The sequence below is a fragment of the Notolabrus celidotus genome, chromosome 10 (assembly GCF_009762535.1).
Source record: "Notolabrus celidotus isolate fNotCel1 chromosome 10, fNotCel1.pri, whole genome shotgun sequence".
Lineage (NCBI taxonomy): Eukaryota > Metazoa > Chordata > Actinopteri > Labriformes > Labridae > Notolabrus > Notolabrus celidotus.
Genome location: NC_048281.1, coordinates 2,274,441 through 2,290,421, shown reverse-complemented (window position 1 = coordinate 2,290,421; position 15,981 = coordinate 2,274,441). Strand labels below are relative to the sequence as shown.

At 41.5% G+C, this 15,981-nt stretch overlaps 1 protein-coding gene across 3 annotated transcripts in view; it reads right to left on the bottom strand.

The window, feature by feature from the left end:
* hdac4 (histone deacetylase 4) overlaps positions 1-15,981 on the bottom strand; it is a 181,607-nt gene that overhangs the window by 6,158 nt on the left and 159,468 nt on the right. For all 3 annotated transcript variants that reach the window (XM_034693919.1, XM_034693917.1, XM_034693920.1), the window contains 2 exons: positions 10,019-10,137; positions 9,174-9,307 (listed from right to left, as the gene is read on the bottom strand). In XM_034693919.1, the coding sequence (XP_034549810.1) occupies positions 9,174-9,307; positions 10,019-10,137 (253 nt within the window). The remainder of the gene's footprint in view (positions 1-9,173; positions 9,308-10,018; positions 10,138-15,981) is intronic.

Sequence of the window (15,981 nt, the reverse complement as noted above, 5' to 3'; positions counted from 1 at the left end):
CTCCAGAGGAGTAAAGCACCAACTCAGAAACATAAAAAGAGTTACTCAAAAGAAAAAGGAAAAATGGTTTGGCCAGAGGTTTGGGAGTAGAATGCCAGAGAAGAGAGGGAAAAAAATCCTCGTCCGTCAGCCTTGCTTGGCCGAGGCTGGAAGTTTTCTTTTAATTAAAACAAATAGAGTGTGGGAGGGGTCCACAGGGGCCGAGGGAAGAACCAGTCTGGGGAGAAGGATACTTTAATCCTGCTGTGGCACGACAGGCTACATCATGCACACAGGGATGGACAGAGGTGTGTTTGCAAAGACATATATAAACATACAGTTTGTCCAAGCATATTTTACAGTGGATGACCTGCTATTTGGCAGAAACTCTGATCCAGAGTTACTTACAAAGAAAGTTCCAACAGCAGAGGACACATTGTTTCCTTACTCGCTAGGAAGACATATCATGCCAGTTTCTGTTATGTAACTGTGCCTTAATACCTCTTTAGAGCAAAAGACTATCCATGTAATCAAAGTAAACAAACCTCACTTATTATTCTTCACAGCTAAGAAAGATAAATTGTAGATGGAACCTGTTCCTCAAAAAGAGCAGCTGCTAAAACATGGGGTTAATGACAGCACAGACCTTCTAGTGCACATTAGTCTGTTTCTAAAGTTTGATGTCCTGTGATAAAATAGCAAACAATTCTTAGTAAATTTAATATAAATCTGTATAAATTCAATTGCACAGAAGCCTCTGGCAAGAAAGAAGTGAGGTCTGTGTTATTTTGCCTTCCAAAAGTGTTTCCTTTATTCCAGAAGAGAGCTTGTTGTTGAGCTTTTTGTTGGTACACTGTAAGATGATAGATTTACCCGTCACAAAGGGAGAGATACTCACATTGTTGAATCAAAAGCGAATCCTCCAAAATGTTTGAATCTACAATCTAAAGACTTTCATTTTCATCCATTCAAATTTGTCACAAATGTATTTTTGCTTTTGAACATTTCTCAGTTGAAGTGTAGAAAGTTTCCCTCAAATCTATTTTTTTTTCTTTCATTGAGTAAAACTCTTTCTTTGACCTATTCTGTTTGATTGCCAAATAAAGACACAAAGTAACCTCATACAACACGCCCACACCAACACAGTCCCTTAAGTCTTCTAAATTCCGGACTTCAACTGTGGGGGAGTGAGCAGTACTTATTTATCCCTCCCATCCCAGAAATTTCTCAGCCACTCTGGGGATTCAAACTATCAATTATTACTTCTCCAACCTTCCGGTTACAGCTGGCAACTTTTCACCAAAACCTTAGCCAATCCCATCTCAGCCCTGCCTGTCCCATACTAACCCTGCTCCCTGTCAGAGCAGGGTCAGGGGTTCTCCGGGGTTTTCTGGGGTTCACCTCAGAGCAGGGTTGGACAGGGGCAGCCTGTCAACTTGACTGACAGCTGGGCCTCACGCTTATAAACTTTAATGGCTCTTGTCAAGGAGCTCCAGGGGCCCCCACCTGGCAGGTATGGCAAACACACACACACACACACACACACACACACACACACACACACACACACACACACACACACACACACACACACACACACACACACACACACACACACACACACACACTCAGACATGCTTGCACATTATATACAAGCACAAGCACACATCAACCATGGCGACAGTTCTGTTTATTGAACTTAGTGGTCCTGGCTTTGCCCGACTTCTGCATCTTCATACCATCAGATGTGCGTCAGTCTTTAATGGAGGGACAGAGAAGTGTCCTTTACAACAGCTTGCTGTGACTATGTTTCCAGCATTGATCCTCTGTGTGTCATAGCCGTCCAACGCCAAAAATCGGATACACCGTGGAAAGCCATGAGCCGAGCGTGAGGAATGTGCCCCGGTAAAAACATTCCAGAGGGAGGCTGAAACCAAAACAGTGGAAAGACGAGGAAATCCACTTGTTCAGCAAAAGAGAAAGCACACAAGGCATCCATTGTTTACTGTTGTGTCCATGTGCATATGTTGGCGGTCTTTAAAACCGGCTGATTATGTTATGCTAACTGAACAAGGTAATGATGTGCATTGTGCAAAGCATGTGACCTCTTTGGAACGGGGTGTAAGTTTGCCCTCTAGTTGGAGTTGGTTGTGAACAGACAGACCCAAGGGGGAGGACAGGTGAAGCCGAGCATCGTACTGTAACTGGAGTGTAAACACACCAAATAACCTCATTGACAGCTGCTAGCAATTAGCATATTAGCCTGTTGTTTATCATATAATTGCTAACATCCGTGGCTCGAAGTGGGCCGACATCTGTTTGCAAGCAATCATCAATTAGGCTTGAGTTCAGAGTTGACTAGTGTAGTTGCAAATGCATCATTCATGAACTATTTAACTAAAAAGACTTCATGATTGCATTTTAAACTGGTGGGGGTAAATTAAAGAGCCTGTAAAGTCCATTCAGCAGTTTTCATCCCTCTCTTTCTCAGCTAATTTGAGCTGCTTTCAAAGGAAACCTAATGCTCATTATAGCAAAGCCTGTATTAACCTGCCAATAAAAGCAAAGATATATTTGTCAAACTCACGAGCAGTAAAATACTGGAAGCAAAAGCTTGACAGGAGGTGAAGAGGATAAAAGGAACACCTTTAGGATGTTTTGGCTTTCAAAGTCTTTTTGGACTGAAAAAAGTACCATAAACATTCTAAAAAAAGTATGCACATGTGATCTCCTCTACTGTATTTATCTTAATGGTTCACAGTCTGGGGGCTCTGCAGCATCATGGCAATCCTAAATTAGTCTGTCCAACCTGACGGAATAGACAGCAAGACTCATGCATCTGCAAGATTTTTTGTCAAAGCTGCAGAATTCTGTTGTGGGATAGTTGGGGTGACGTCTTGGGTTTTGGATTCTTCCAGACAATACAGAGCTTCAGGCAGTTTGAAGCTTCGTAAACAAAAGCACAGCTGACCAGTAAATCCAGCTGTGGTCCCTCGTCTGAGCCTACTCACTCGCTCCATTCACATTCTGCCAAAACACATGCACATCCAAAATAATTCCTCTCGAAATAACCCACTCAGCGGCCACGTTCAAACCAGTCCAACGTTAACCTGACAACGGACCACAGGTTGTCCTGGTTGCTTGTCATGGCTGGTAAGGCTGCAGAGCAGATCAGGTTTTCAATTCTATTAAGTCTTCAGTGTCTTAATTTCTTTTTATTTGACGTTGGAAGCTGTATCTGGACTCTGTCGGCGAATGCACACATGTAAAAAAAAACATGCCTTTTATCTGGCCCTCAATCCTTCACTGACGTTCTCAGCCACATTCCTGGTTCATTACAGAGACCTTCACTGAGATTATGATAAAAACACTAGCTTCCTGCCAGTTTGATCTGATCAGGGACCATTTTACCTCTTTTTTCCTTTGCTATCAGTTATCAAAGCCATACATAGCTGAATGATCTCTCTTTGTTCAAACAGCTGACATCATCTGATGACAACGAGCAAACTGCTGCAAGTCATGAGAAATCCAGGTTCCTTAGAAGTCACTGACGTCTACGTTTGTGTTGTGCAAGCTTAATCAAAGACATCCACTGCTAATGAGGCATTCTTTGGAACTCTTTTCATGAGACTTCTTCATGATACCTTCAAATGTTTATTTTTCAATTATCAGAGTAAAAACTAGAACACTGTAGTCGTGACTTATTTATCAAGCTAAGTCAGTGGAATAAATATGAACATCAGACCTGTTTAGGTATTGTGCTCTTTGGAGCTGCTGCAAACAATAGTTTCCTTCCTCGTGCTTTCAAGTGAGTACTCATTTCCCTTTATTATCTGATCCCTGAGCCCAGGCTATCCCTGCTGGAAGAGGTGTGAGGGTAACCATTCTCAGATGTTTACCAGTGACGGGGCCCCGGGTGAGAGGCAGATAGGGGAATCCTGCAGGGCAGAGGCAATTGACGCTCCCTGCCTCCTGCCTATTTTTGAATTTTCAGCTCCCTGTGGCACCCATCCAGTGACCTCCTCCGCACCCCTGCTGAGGCCGGTGCTCTGAAGGCTGCTGAAATCTAAGAAGCAAACCCCCTGATCCAATTCAGTATTTTTGCAGCAGGGCGGTGATGTTGTGAGTAACGAGAGCGTCCTTCAAACCAAGAAACCTGGGTCCAAACTGTGTGACAGCCAAAAGCATCTGCCCTGCTGAAGTGTCCTTGAATTCCTGAATGCTTACCAGCTGTTTTGGCGGTTACTCTATACACCTTTGAGTCACGGGCACAGCGCAGGTAAGCATAAAAATCTGTTGCTGTCTTTCCCATGTTTGACACAAATCAGTGCTTTCTTCTGAAGGAGACACCTTGAAGGGTTAAATCTGCTGGTGTGCAGCTTGCACTGTCAGTTCACTATCATGTTCCTGTGTGGGTCATCAGTCAGTGTCGGTCGATGTCTCCACACTCTACACTGATGGACTGGTTAGTTGTCATGACTGAACTTTATTAATGTGGTCCTGTGTTATTGTTCTGTTTGTTTTGCTCTGACTCCAACATCCATATGGAAAGAGGCCATGAGGGTTTTTTATGACTCAGTTATAGCTGGAACTGTCTGCAGAGCTGGAACAAGAGGCTGCAGGATGAGCAGTTAGGAGCTTCAATGAGGCAAATTCAGAGAGAACAATACAGATCCAGGGATGAATAATGAAGCATAAATCTGATCAATTGAGACCAAATTATCTTTCCTCTTATGCCTTTAATAAATGTTGAATATGACAGCAGCTGTTGCATTTGATCTGAAGAACTTAGAGGTCCAGTGTCAGGTATTTAGCCGCATTAAGAAGAAAAGACTTTGTAGAAATGGAATATAAGTGTGTTTAAATCAGTGTGCAATCACCTGAGTATCAAAATAGTTTTGTTTTTGTAAACTTTAAAAGAGCCTTATATTTGTATAATAAAGAGCAGGTCCCCTTCCTTTAGGCCAAAATCTTGCACCGCCATGTTTCTACCATAGCACAGTACAGACAACAACAAAAACAAGAACCAGGAGAAGAAGACTGGAAGAAGAAGAGAGTGGTTTTTGTTGTGCACAGTTTGTATTGATAGAAGTTTTTGATGGGGAAAAAAGAGTTGACAAATGGAGGATCATACTTGTCATGCATCAAAGGAGCTTCTTGTCCTCAAAGTAGTGCTGGGCTATATTGAAAATTATGTTATCAAGATAAAATATTTCATATCAGTGGATATTGATAATTATCATGATAAATATCAAATCATTATTTCATTTAAATGTAAAGTCAGATTTTTGGTCCTGAGTGAAAGTTGAAGAAAGCAGACAGTTTGTTAGTTTGTATCTGGATTTAGTTTCTGATGAACTTCTTGAATCCATCATTTCTGACGGTGCTAACAGGAAGCAGGTCTTTAATGGAAGTTGAGAGTTTTGTGAAGTTTTAGTTTGTAGATTCTTATTTTTCTCAGGTTGAGCTTATTTCCAGAATTTGATTTAAAGTTACAACAAAGATATATCAAATTATATTCTGGGTATCAGTTTATAGAGTATTGTATATTTTGAGTTGTGCTCTCCCCTTTAAGATTACTAAGGGTTACAGGCAGAGTGATGTTGTTTCCCACAGTACAGTGAATGCATCACGGTTATTCAGTGTTCAGTTGTCCTACGGTCGTGTTGGACATTAAACGTGTTCACAGCAGAAGTTGTCTCTGTGCTCTTCCTTTACCCACATCCTGAAAGTAGATTTAATGAAGTGTATGAAGTTAATAGTTAACTCAGAGTCGACTCAGTGTCAGACTAACGACTCTGCTTTGAGCTGCTAGGTTTTCAGTTTTCTTCAGTGTCTGTTGCGCGATTCAGCTGTGTTTACATTCTGCTCCGAACATCTTTAAGCCCTGCCTACCTCTAACACTGCGACATGATTGGCTGTTCAATGACATCTTCTTCTTCTGTCTAATGTTTGGTGGCAACTAGTGTTTAGGGCTCATCAGCATCCTTCCACTTTAAGTGGCTGGGGGTGTAATTACAGGTTTATTTACATCATTTTTATGTTTATTTTATCAACATTTTTTATATTTATATCGAGAACAATTATATCACGATTATTATCATTATCGAATTATCGTCCAGCACTACCTCAAAGGTCACCACTGCTTCTTGAACTTTACAGACAGGAGGGTTGATTAAGGGAGTGTATCAATCTAGAGTCTGACTGCTAGTTATTCGTTAATATTCCTATTTCTAAACGCTGTATCTTTAAGTGTGAATGCTTGAATTTTCAACATGGCCTATTTGAGCAACGATGCTTGCTGTGTTAAAATGAAAACAGTAGCAAGAGCAACAAAATATATCTAGCCTTTTCCCTCTTTACATGAATACATTAATGTACTTTAATATGATGACAGCTTGAAGTCAGCACTTTCTATAAGCTCTGTAATGTATTGTAAACAAAAAATGATAACTGTAGAGCCATGTATTGAAATAAGTGTCTCAGGGGCCTGATGGAAATGGCTTTAGCAGGTGCACTAGTCATTCCAATTGCAACCAACACCCTGAGTTTCCTTGTGGCTACATCTGCAGCAGCACTTGAGAATGGTCAGTTTTTCAGAGTAAATTAAGTTCATGACAGAGTTCAGTCTGGATATTTACTCAAAATGTGTGCTTTCTTACTTGGTATCTTTGGCTTGGACATACATTTACTTTTAGCTTGTGAAGCTTAAACACATTACAGAAGGCAGAACTCCTCCACATTTCTTAATCCAGTCTGTTAAAGTTGGATCCATCATTTGGATTGAATTGAATGAACTGAATTTGAATGAAAACATCTCTCTGTATTTTCTCTCTTTGTGTTCACATTTCTGTGACATAAAAAGTCTCTCTTGTGTGATCAGGAGCAGTAGGCTCAGAGATGGTTGTGAATGCATATAAAAACACACTGAGGATACAAACACCCAAGCACCAGCAAGACAGCAAAACACATTAAACACAGGATTAAGAACCCAGAGCAAGGAACCAAGAAACCATTTCAGTCCACTAAATAACACAAAGTGTGAACTAAACAGCAACAGATTGAGGTTGCACTTGAGAAACACACTCCAGACATGAACTGCAATCTGTTTGAGTTGGCTCAGAGCACAGTCTGGACAAACCGTATCTGGAAGAAACACCTCTGAACAACAGTCACAATATTTCTTTCACTTTTTGAAAACAGATTCTTCTCCACAAACATAACCGTCACACCCTGCTCTCTTCAAGCAAAGTTGAATAATCACACTTCTGTACCAAAATTCAGTAGTCACTAAAATATTAAAGCTCTGAGATATCTTGGATGCACAATCTAAGGAGGAGAAATTGAGACTGAGCAGTCTGTCCAAAAAAGCACTCTAGGCTCTCCATTAGGTGGAAGAAAAGAGTGGGCGGCTTCTGAGGAGTTGCTGTTCTGTTGTCCGCCATGAATCACACAGCACCGATGTTTGTTCAGTCCCACGACCCAACCTACACACTCCCACAATTAACCTTCTGCCTGGAAATCCTCTGCCTCTGACGTGCTTGTGTGTGCGAGTGTGCGTGATGTTAACTTCCTCTCTGAGTGGTAGAAAGCATGTAAAACAGAAAAGGAGACTGAAGGCTTCATATATAAGGAGTACTGTCGACGAGGGTACAAGACTGTGCTGTATTTCTGATGTATTGTGACTATGTAACAAGGCTATTGTCCTTCTTCTCCACAGCATGTTCAGGCAACATTCAGGTGAGTTACCAAATCACGGGACATGAAGGAGAAGATGCCTGAACTCACAAATAAATAGTCAAGGTCAGTGCTGGAGTACTCAAATCCAGGACTCAGACTCAAGTCCGACTTAAGTCCTGATCTTTAGGACTCGTGACTTGACTTGGACTTGTGAATATACTTTGCTTTCAAAGAATTTACAGGTAAATTAAGCAAGAGCAAAGCAACATGTGGGACGTATAAAAGATGCATAAATAAAGACGTTTTAAAGACGTAAACAACCTCAAACATCTGACCTGGAAGCACCCTGGGATTTCAGAGATATGCTGTAGTTAGCCTACTGTGACTGATGATTGTATTACTGTTGGTAAGTAAACTGTTAGCAACTAAAGTGACTCTAGATAAAATCCTGATTGACAGGTAAAGAGATATTTTGGATGTTATTGGACACTGCTGAGATCCCCATCAAGAGAGGGGCACAGCGTGATCATGTATGATGCACGGCACTGTAAACTTCATTGATAATTTAAACCTCCAGGCACACTGACAGGATCATTCAGAATGTAATGTTAATAACTGAAATGTGCTTTCTACACATCCAAATGGCACCAAACAGTCAGTCTTGGTTCATATGCATAGTTTGGAGTGAAACAGTGGTCCTCTTTATAATAAATACCATCAAGAATGAGGACTCAGACTCAGACATTGGGGACTTGTCTCAGATTCTCCCTAACCCTTGGTAAATCAGACTAGACTTGGACTTGAACACTGAAAATTATAATAATAAGAAGAAGAAGAAGAAAGAAAAAAACAAATTCCTTTGTCTGACTCCTCCTGAGGTTAATGAACACATTGTACCTCAACCGATGTTGTAGTTGAGTCATCAAACCTCGAGTCGGGTATAGTCTCAAGTCTCACATCCCGAACTGTACCAAGGTATGAACATTTTGTAAAAAGTCAACTGCATTCAGCAGATGTCACGCTGACATCAGAAGTTCACCAGATGGTGTTAATCTGCATAATATCCTACATGTTCACTTCATCGCAAATAAACATCAAGCGTACGCTCATGAGGCTTTTAAAAAGCTAATTGATGCATTTACTGAGAAATAGAACTGGCTTTTCACCCACTGCATCTTGGCATAACATATTGCCTGTATTAATATAAACTTCATAATATAAAGACTTTACAGTTCATGGAAAATCCATAATATTTATTTACATAACAATAATCTAACAGGTGAAGCAGCTTGTAAAGAAACAGATTCTGTTTTCTGTAAGGAGTAGCTGTAGGTTGTATTCTCAGCTCTTGTCATACATCTCTGTCCAATTAAGTTCCCCAGCAGCCATAGATTACATCCACAGTTCCAAATGTATCGCTGAATCCTGGCGCCTTGCTCTGGGTTATTTTGAAAGTAATTTATTAGGATATTTCGACGGTAATTTATCCCTCCTCCTCCAGGCACTCCACTTACCTCATTGCCGAGCAGAGCAGAGACGCAGGCTTCAGACGCATCACATATGGCAGTGAGGTCGTGACCCCCCTCCAGGGCAAGCACCAACCGACCGCCTGCCAGAGCCATCAGCTGCCTGGTCAGGTAGCCAAAGCCTGGACACACAGGAAATGACAGCAAAGACAAGGCAGAGAGAAAGAATGAGATGGGAGGAAGTATGGTGTTCAAGCTCTAACTTCCTTTTTGGATATTGATCAAAGAAAAAGAGGGAGAAAAAGGGGGTTTGAGCATGCATTAGAAAAGGGATGACTGCATCAGAGAGGGGGAGAGAGGAAGAGAGTGCACTTTGGATTTACTTGGGGCTAAAAAATAAGCCCTAATATGAGCCAGGTTTAATTTCAATAAATGCAGCTTTGCATTTAAGCTTGGTCACCGTCTTTGATCTTTTTCTGTCAGGGGGAGGGAACTTTAAATATATGCATTCAGATATACTTTCTTCTCCCTTGTATTCTACCCATATCCCTTCATCCTGCAATCCTCTCTAAACCACCCATATCACCCCCTTCACAAGCAAGACTCATGCTCTTATTTGAGATCAGCAGGATGGTTTAGGAAAAGCTCTTTGCTGGCACGCCAACGTCTCGTTCTGAATACACAAGTCAGAGGCACAAAGTACACACAGGGAGCGTGGTTGTGTATCTGCAAGGGTGTCTGATAGTCTTTCATGCTGTAAAAACTGTCCTACAGAGTGCAGGCAGAGGATATAAACCAGTAAGACTCAGGGAGACATGGATAAAACTGCATTATTATAAGTTTGTTGAAAAAGAAAGAAGATAATGAACTGGTTAGCTGAGGTCGGCACTTACATTTGGCTGTCAGTTTGTATCCTCCCAGGGGTGGAGCGTGTCCGTCTACTCCATCAAAGCCTGAAGATACCAGAACCATGTCCGGGGCAAACTCATTGGCGATAGGCATAACCACCGTCCTAGATTATCCAGCAGAAGACAACAAAAAACAAAATAATATATCAGTGAAAAGTTGAAGTCACAGGAAAAAAAATGTATGACTGGAAGAAGAACTGTGGTGAAACATTCATTAAAAGCTGTTTCAGTCATAAACTCTGGAGACTTTCTTGAAATTATCTGGAGCTCTGGCTTCCTGAGTTGGCTATTCACATCCCATCACAGTTTGAAGTCTTCCCTGTCGGATGGGGTGGGTGGGTAAAATGTTTTAAAATTTCATCCTGTATTAAAACTGAGGAAATGCTACGTTCAAATTCATGCTAGTTTTCAATGACTACCAACCCTAGCGTTAGTTGAGCTCCCCCCTCAATCCCTGGCACAAGTGTTCATAAATTTACTGCAGTGTTGTTGTCACTAAGAATATCAATGGACTTCAAAAAGACAAGATAAACTTGTTATGAACTCAGTCACCTCTGTTAGCTCAACCACTCAGATTTAAAGGACTACTATTAAAATGTGTATACTCCATATAACTGTCTCTGAGCCTCTGAAGATGATGTGGTATGATGTGTAACCAGACGGAGATGCTACATGCTGTTTTGGCGACACATCAGTTTCTGTATTTTTCAGTTTTCTCTGCCTTTCATGGTTTTCAGGGCAAATCATCCCGATGAGTGAGTGTGTACATCCTGTGTGTGGCAGAGGAAACTACCACATCTACCTTTGAAGTGGAGTATATAACTCCAACATCTTTAAGTAAAAAGGAGAAATGGAAAGACAGCTTAAAATTGCATGTGTGTATGTGTGTCAAGTATTCAGGCTAATTTGAATGCTGAATGGGTGTGGTGAATGAGGGCTGTTTGTTTACAACCTTCATCTAACACACAGCTGGCAGGGAGGGAGCTCTTGTGCGCATTGTGTCATACATCCATAAATCCAATCAACAGCGGGGTACTGTGCTATGAGTCACTGCAAGTTGTGGCTGGAAAATCCAGTCCACTTTATATGGTGACCCTGTTTGATAAAAACAACATCAAGTCTGTGTTTACTGAGATAGTTTGGCATAGGAAGATTGGCTCACATTTTATAAGACTGTCTTATTTTATAAGCTTCACTTATTTGTTACCAAAATAACAAACTGGACACAGCTTTTTTTTTTTCTATTGAGAAAATCATCCAAACTGCAAGCTGAGGAAATTTGGCATTGCTTTGAGAGAAAATAAACGTATTAACTCTGTATTTGTGCCGTTACACAGTTAATGTGTTCATTTTATTCCTGTTTTATTGTGTGTTTTGGTTTGGTGTTGTCACTTTAAGAGTTATAGGAAGTGTGCCTCAAGCGGTTGGGTCACATGACCTGTGAACAGAAAGTGAAGAGGCATTAGAGAGCCTGATGGTTGTCAAAGAGTAATGGCATTAGTAATCCAGTGACATCTGCCTGAACGTTCTTGTTTTTGGTAGCATCGTGGGTAAGTGTTCTTTGTACAACTTATATCTTTATTTGTAGAGGATTATTTTTGGGATAAACATATTTTGTAGTTTGATACTGTGTTCCTGAGCTAATGGTAATAAATAAATATATAAATAAGGTTAAGTTAAAAGGATTAAATTCCTCAGATTTGATATATGTAGATTTGCTCAGTATATATATGTGAAAGCATGTTAACGACAAGCAATACTGATATTGTTTTTTGTATATTTTGTAGTTTCACCCTTTTCTGAGGTACCAATAAACCTGTGGACAAGCAGACAATGTCTTCAGAGGCTTGGTATGAAGAAGTAGTTAAAAGAACTAGTTAAAAGAAATCACTGAACTGGTCTGAAATACTTGGGTTGGCTCACTAAAGGCTTGACAGGTCGTGAAGAAATATGATGTGTCAAAGATATCTAGGTAATCTAATTTAGGAAACATGCACTTCATAAATAGTTGGGACTTCCCAGTTGGCAAAACAATGGTTTCCTCTGACTCACTCTGTTGTTTTTATTCAGAGGGGGTCTGGGATATATGAGCAAGCAGTGTTTTTGTGAGGTCTGCGAGTGACGGAGTACCACAGGGTTGTGTCGTAGGTCCTCTGTACTTTGCTGACCTCAGGAACACGGTGCTGGTTTGCCGGCTGTGGGCGAGCAGCGTGCCCCGAACTCCCGAGGCCAACGGTTTTTCCATCTCATGTTCACCACCAAATTATAACCCTTTACTGTGCACACCACACCCCCCACCACAACACAACACTCATACGTACACACAGCTGTCTGAGGGAGAGGCGGGAGGTGGTATAAGGAGCTTTTGGGAGTCCCAGACAGAGAGGGTACACTGATTGTGTGCGTCACTGTGTGCTAATATGCTTCTGGCAACATTTCAGAGGGAAACGTCATGTAAGTAGAGTACAGAATAGGATGGAAAAACAAGCTTGAGTAAGAGAGATAAGGAGACAAAGAGTGAAACAATTACAGAGGGCAAGGCCCTGACAAGCTTGTAGTAGACGAGTTCAAAAGCTTTTATCAAACAGCAAAAAATTGAGATTTTATGAAAAGAATAACCTTAAAACAGGTAATATTTATCACTTTCACTTCTTTAAAGCTGGGGTTGGTAGTCAGATTTAGATCCACTTTTTGTTATACTGGTTAAAATGATCTTTATGTCCTGATGGTAATCAATACATAATGTGTTCTTAAAAAAGAGGTAAAAAAAGCTGCTATCTACAGCCGGAGTAAACCTGGGAAAACACCAACCAATCCCTGCCATCAGGAGCCAAATTATCAAACCAATCAAATCCTGTCCTGCCGTTCTGCCCGCCTCCTGCAGAGTGTACATTTCCTGTTTGTTTGTGTTTTTAACTTTCACTATGAGAATGTTTTGGTGTTTTCTTACCGCTGAGCGAGACATGAGTTGATGTAGTGTAAAACACAAACCATGTGCTGAGGACCGGTTTTGAATCAGTCACCATCATATGGTCGCCAATCAGCGGCGCTCGTGCATGTGAGCGGGGTCGTCGTTTTGGAGGAGCTCGGAGGGGAGGGGGAGGGGTTAGACGGAGTACTGAGGAAATGCTACATTCAAATTCATGCTAGTTTTCCATGACTACCAACCCTAGCTTTAAATGTTATAAGTTTTGTGTTAAATTGTACCACCAAATAACAAACTGACATCCACACAGCCTCGACCCATCCACATTTGTGCCATTGAAGACTTCACACTCAAGTAAGTTTGCCACAGGAGTGCATGTAGGTTGACACACAAACCTGACTTCCTGGCATTATACGGAGGACTCCCCTGCCCCCTCCATAAACCTTCAGCTCAGACAGCTCCAGCTCTGATCATAAAGATGAAAACTGCTCGTGTCATCAGTTACGCCCTCACAATATATCCTGACATTTAAAAGCATAAAAATCCTGCAGTAATCAATTAGCAGACTGGCACAAAGGGGAACCAGCGGTTTTAGGGAAGTTTAATTGTGGCTGAATCAGAGGCTATGTATGCAGAGATGAAAAGCCTCTCTGTTAATTGATAGAGGGGAGAATTTACGACGCTGTAAGCTACAGGACATCCTGAATGAAGACGTTGCAATCTTAACCACTGCTGGCTTTCTCACGGCAAGGATGAAGTGTGAGGGATAACTTGGGTATAAACTTTTGTTTAGCAATGTTTGGTTTACCTAGCAACAGGTGCACATGTCATAGTATCTGTCGAGGAACTCTGGGTGTGGGCCTGTCTCTGTTTCTTAAAGGAGTATGTGGGAATCTAATGTGGCTGTTCAACTATCATTCACGTTCTGTCATCATGTCACAAAGTTGGAGGTTTAACAGGAGCATTAAAGGACCTGCAGCAAGGGTTAAGTTTAAGAAACGCTGCTTCCTACAGGGTTTATCTTTATTTCTTCTTCAGTCACAGATGACTCAGACTTGAGCATTGACTGCATTAAGAATTAGGAGATGGGAGGAGGACTTTCAAAGGGTACAGAGTACATAGAGTGCAAGCAAGAGCACCCAAACACATTTAAATGATAAAAGAACCATCAAGGGCTGAACTCAAACTTTAACACACATCCGTCCAGAATGCACCAAGAAAAATAAGAGAGATGCTTAAAGTTACTGGGAAAGTTGTTTATGTTACTGATAGCAAGCTAATAGCAAGCCAGACAGAGGGAAGTTGGGAGTCCTGATCAACTGGACACCTCCAGTGATTCCTCTGCAGCAGAATCAATGAGTTTGTCTCCCTTTTAGAGAGCCACGGTTAAGTATGACACACAGCTTTATAAATTCATTGATTATTTAAAGACTCCAGATACACCTACACTATCAGTCAGAGTCCATTGTTAATGAACGACCAAAGGGTCCCACACAGTCAATCCTGGTTCATACAGTGAATATTGGTAGTTTGGAGTGAAACAGCGGTCCTCCTTATAATAATTAATAATATTAATAATGAGGACTCAACTTGGACTCTCACTCAGGTAACTAGGACTTGACTCAGATTCTTCTTTGGTGACTCAAATTCTACTCTGACTTGAACTCTGAGGACTTGAAACTCGACTCAGACTCACAAGTTTAGTGACTCCACTACAACACTGGGAAAAGTAAGTATGGTTAGTAAAGTATGGTGCTTTGTTAAACACAGTTATATGTGTGACATGTAAGGTGTAGGTGGTGCTGGATATGGTGTGCTGGAATCCCAGGAATCTCACTTTGCCCATATCAATGATGTTCAGTGAGATTCTCCTGACCTCACCAGGCGAAACTTCACAAAAAGCCTTTATCCGTTTCTGCTCTGCTCAGACTAATGACCCTTCTTCTGATCCTGATGAGCGCATTGCATTTTTGGCAATTGTCATCAAACATCATTTCAAGTGCACACAAATGTACTCAGGTTAATTCAGTAGTAGATCTTGGCAAAGCGGTGATTTTCTGAGCCAAGGAAAACTTCCTCTCTGAGGACTACTCATCTTTGTGTAATTACTCTCGACCATAATTTAGGCTTTCCACATCTTGATTATGCCTTCTAATCCAGTGCACCCCAGGTTTCAAACATGGAGGGCCGAAATGTGGCATTGGTGGTGGACCACAAGCTGTACATAAAGCATTGAATATTCTGTCAACTAATTTTAGATTTGAAATGTTTGTCAATAGTATTTTTTTGTGAATTTCCTATACAATAAGCTTTAATGATTGATTAATTCACTGACGAGCAAGAAAACCTCTGAGTCATGAGCAGCAACCTCTGTAGACGTTCAGCCTCGCCCGTGCAGTTCAGGGCAGGTGAGGCCCCCTCTTAGAAGAAAAACAAAAAGACTCTGAGCAGTGTTTATTAAACCAGTCAACAAACAGTTAAACTGCAGAGCTTCAAGGCTTTCCCCCTCCGTTCATAAAAAAAGAAGGAGAGAGCTGGAGAGGAGAGAGAGAATAAGAGAGTGAAAAACTCACACACGCACACTTACACTTCAAAGCCCTGTCATCTGGCGCTGCGGAGAGCTGGTTTGAATTAAGTTTAATTCTCCTCCTCTCTCGTCTTTCCAAGTTCATGGCAGAAGAGGGAGTGAAAGGAGGAGGAGAGAGAGAGAGCAAGAGAAAAAGAGAGGGAGAGACGGTGCCTCTGGTTTTCATTAGGGCCAATTTTCTTATCTTTTTTCTCCGTGCTTTCTGGAGGCTCAGTCTTGATCCCCTGCAAATGCAACGTGGCACAGGCCAGCGGAGGAATGGGAAGGTGCCGACTGCAAGGCACGCATCTCCCTCCCAAAGACAGAGCAGAGGGGACCACAACACACAGATAATCAATGATGCTGACAGCCGGAGAGAGAGAGGCGGTGTGTATCAGGTGTCTGAGGGTGGTTGTAAATAGTAAGCAAGCTGATGTAAAAGATGCAGGTGTGAGC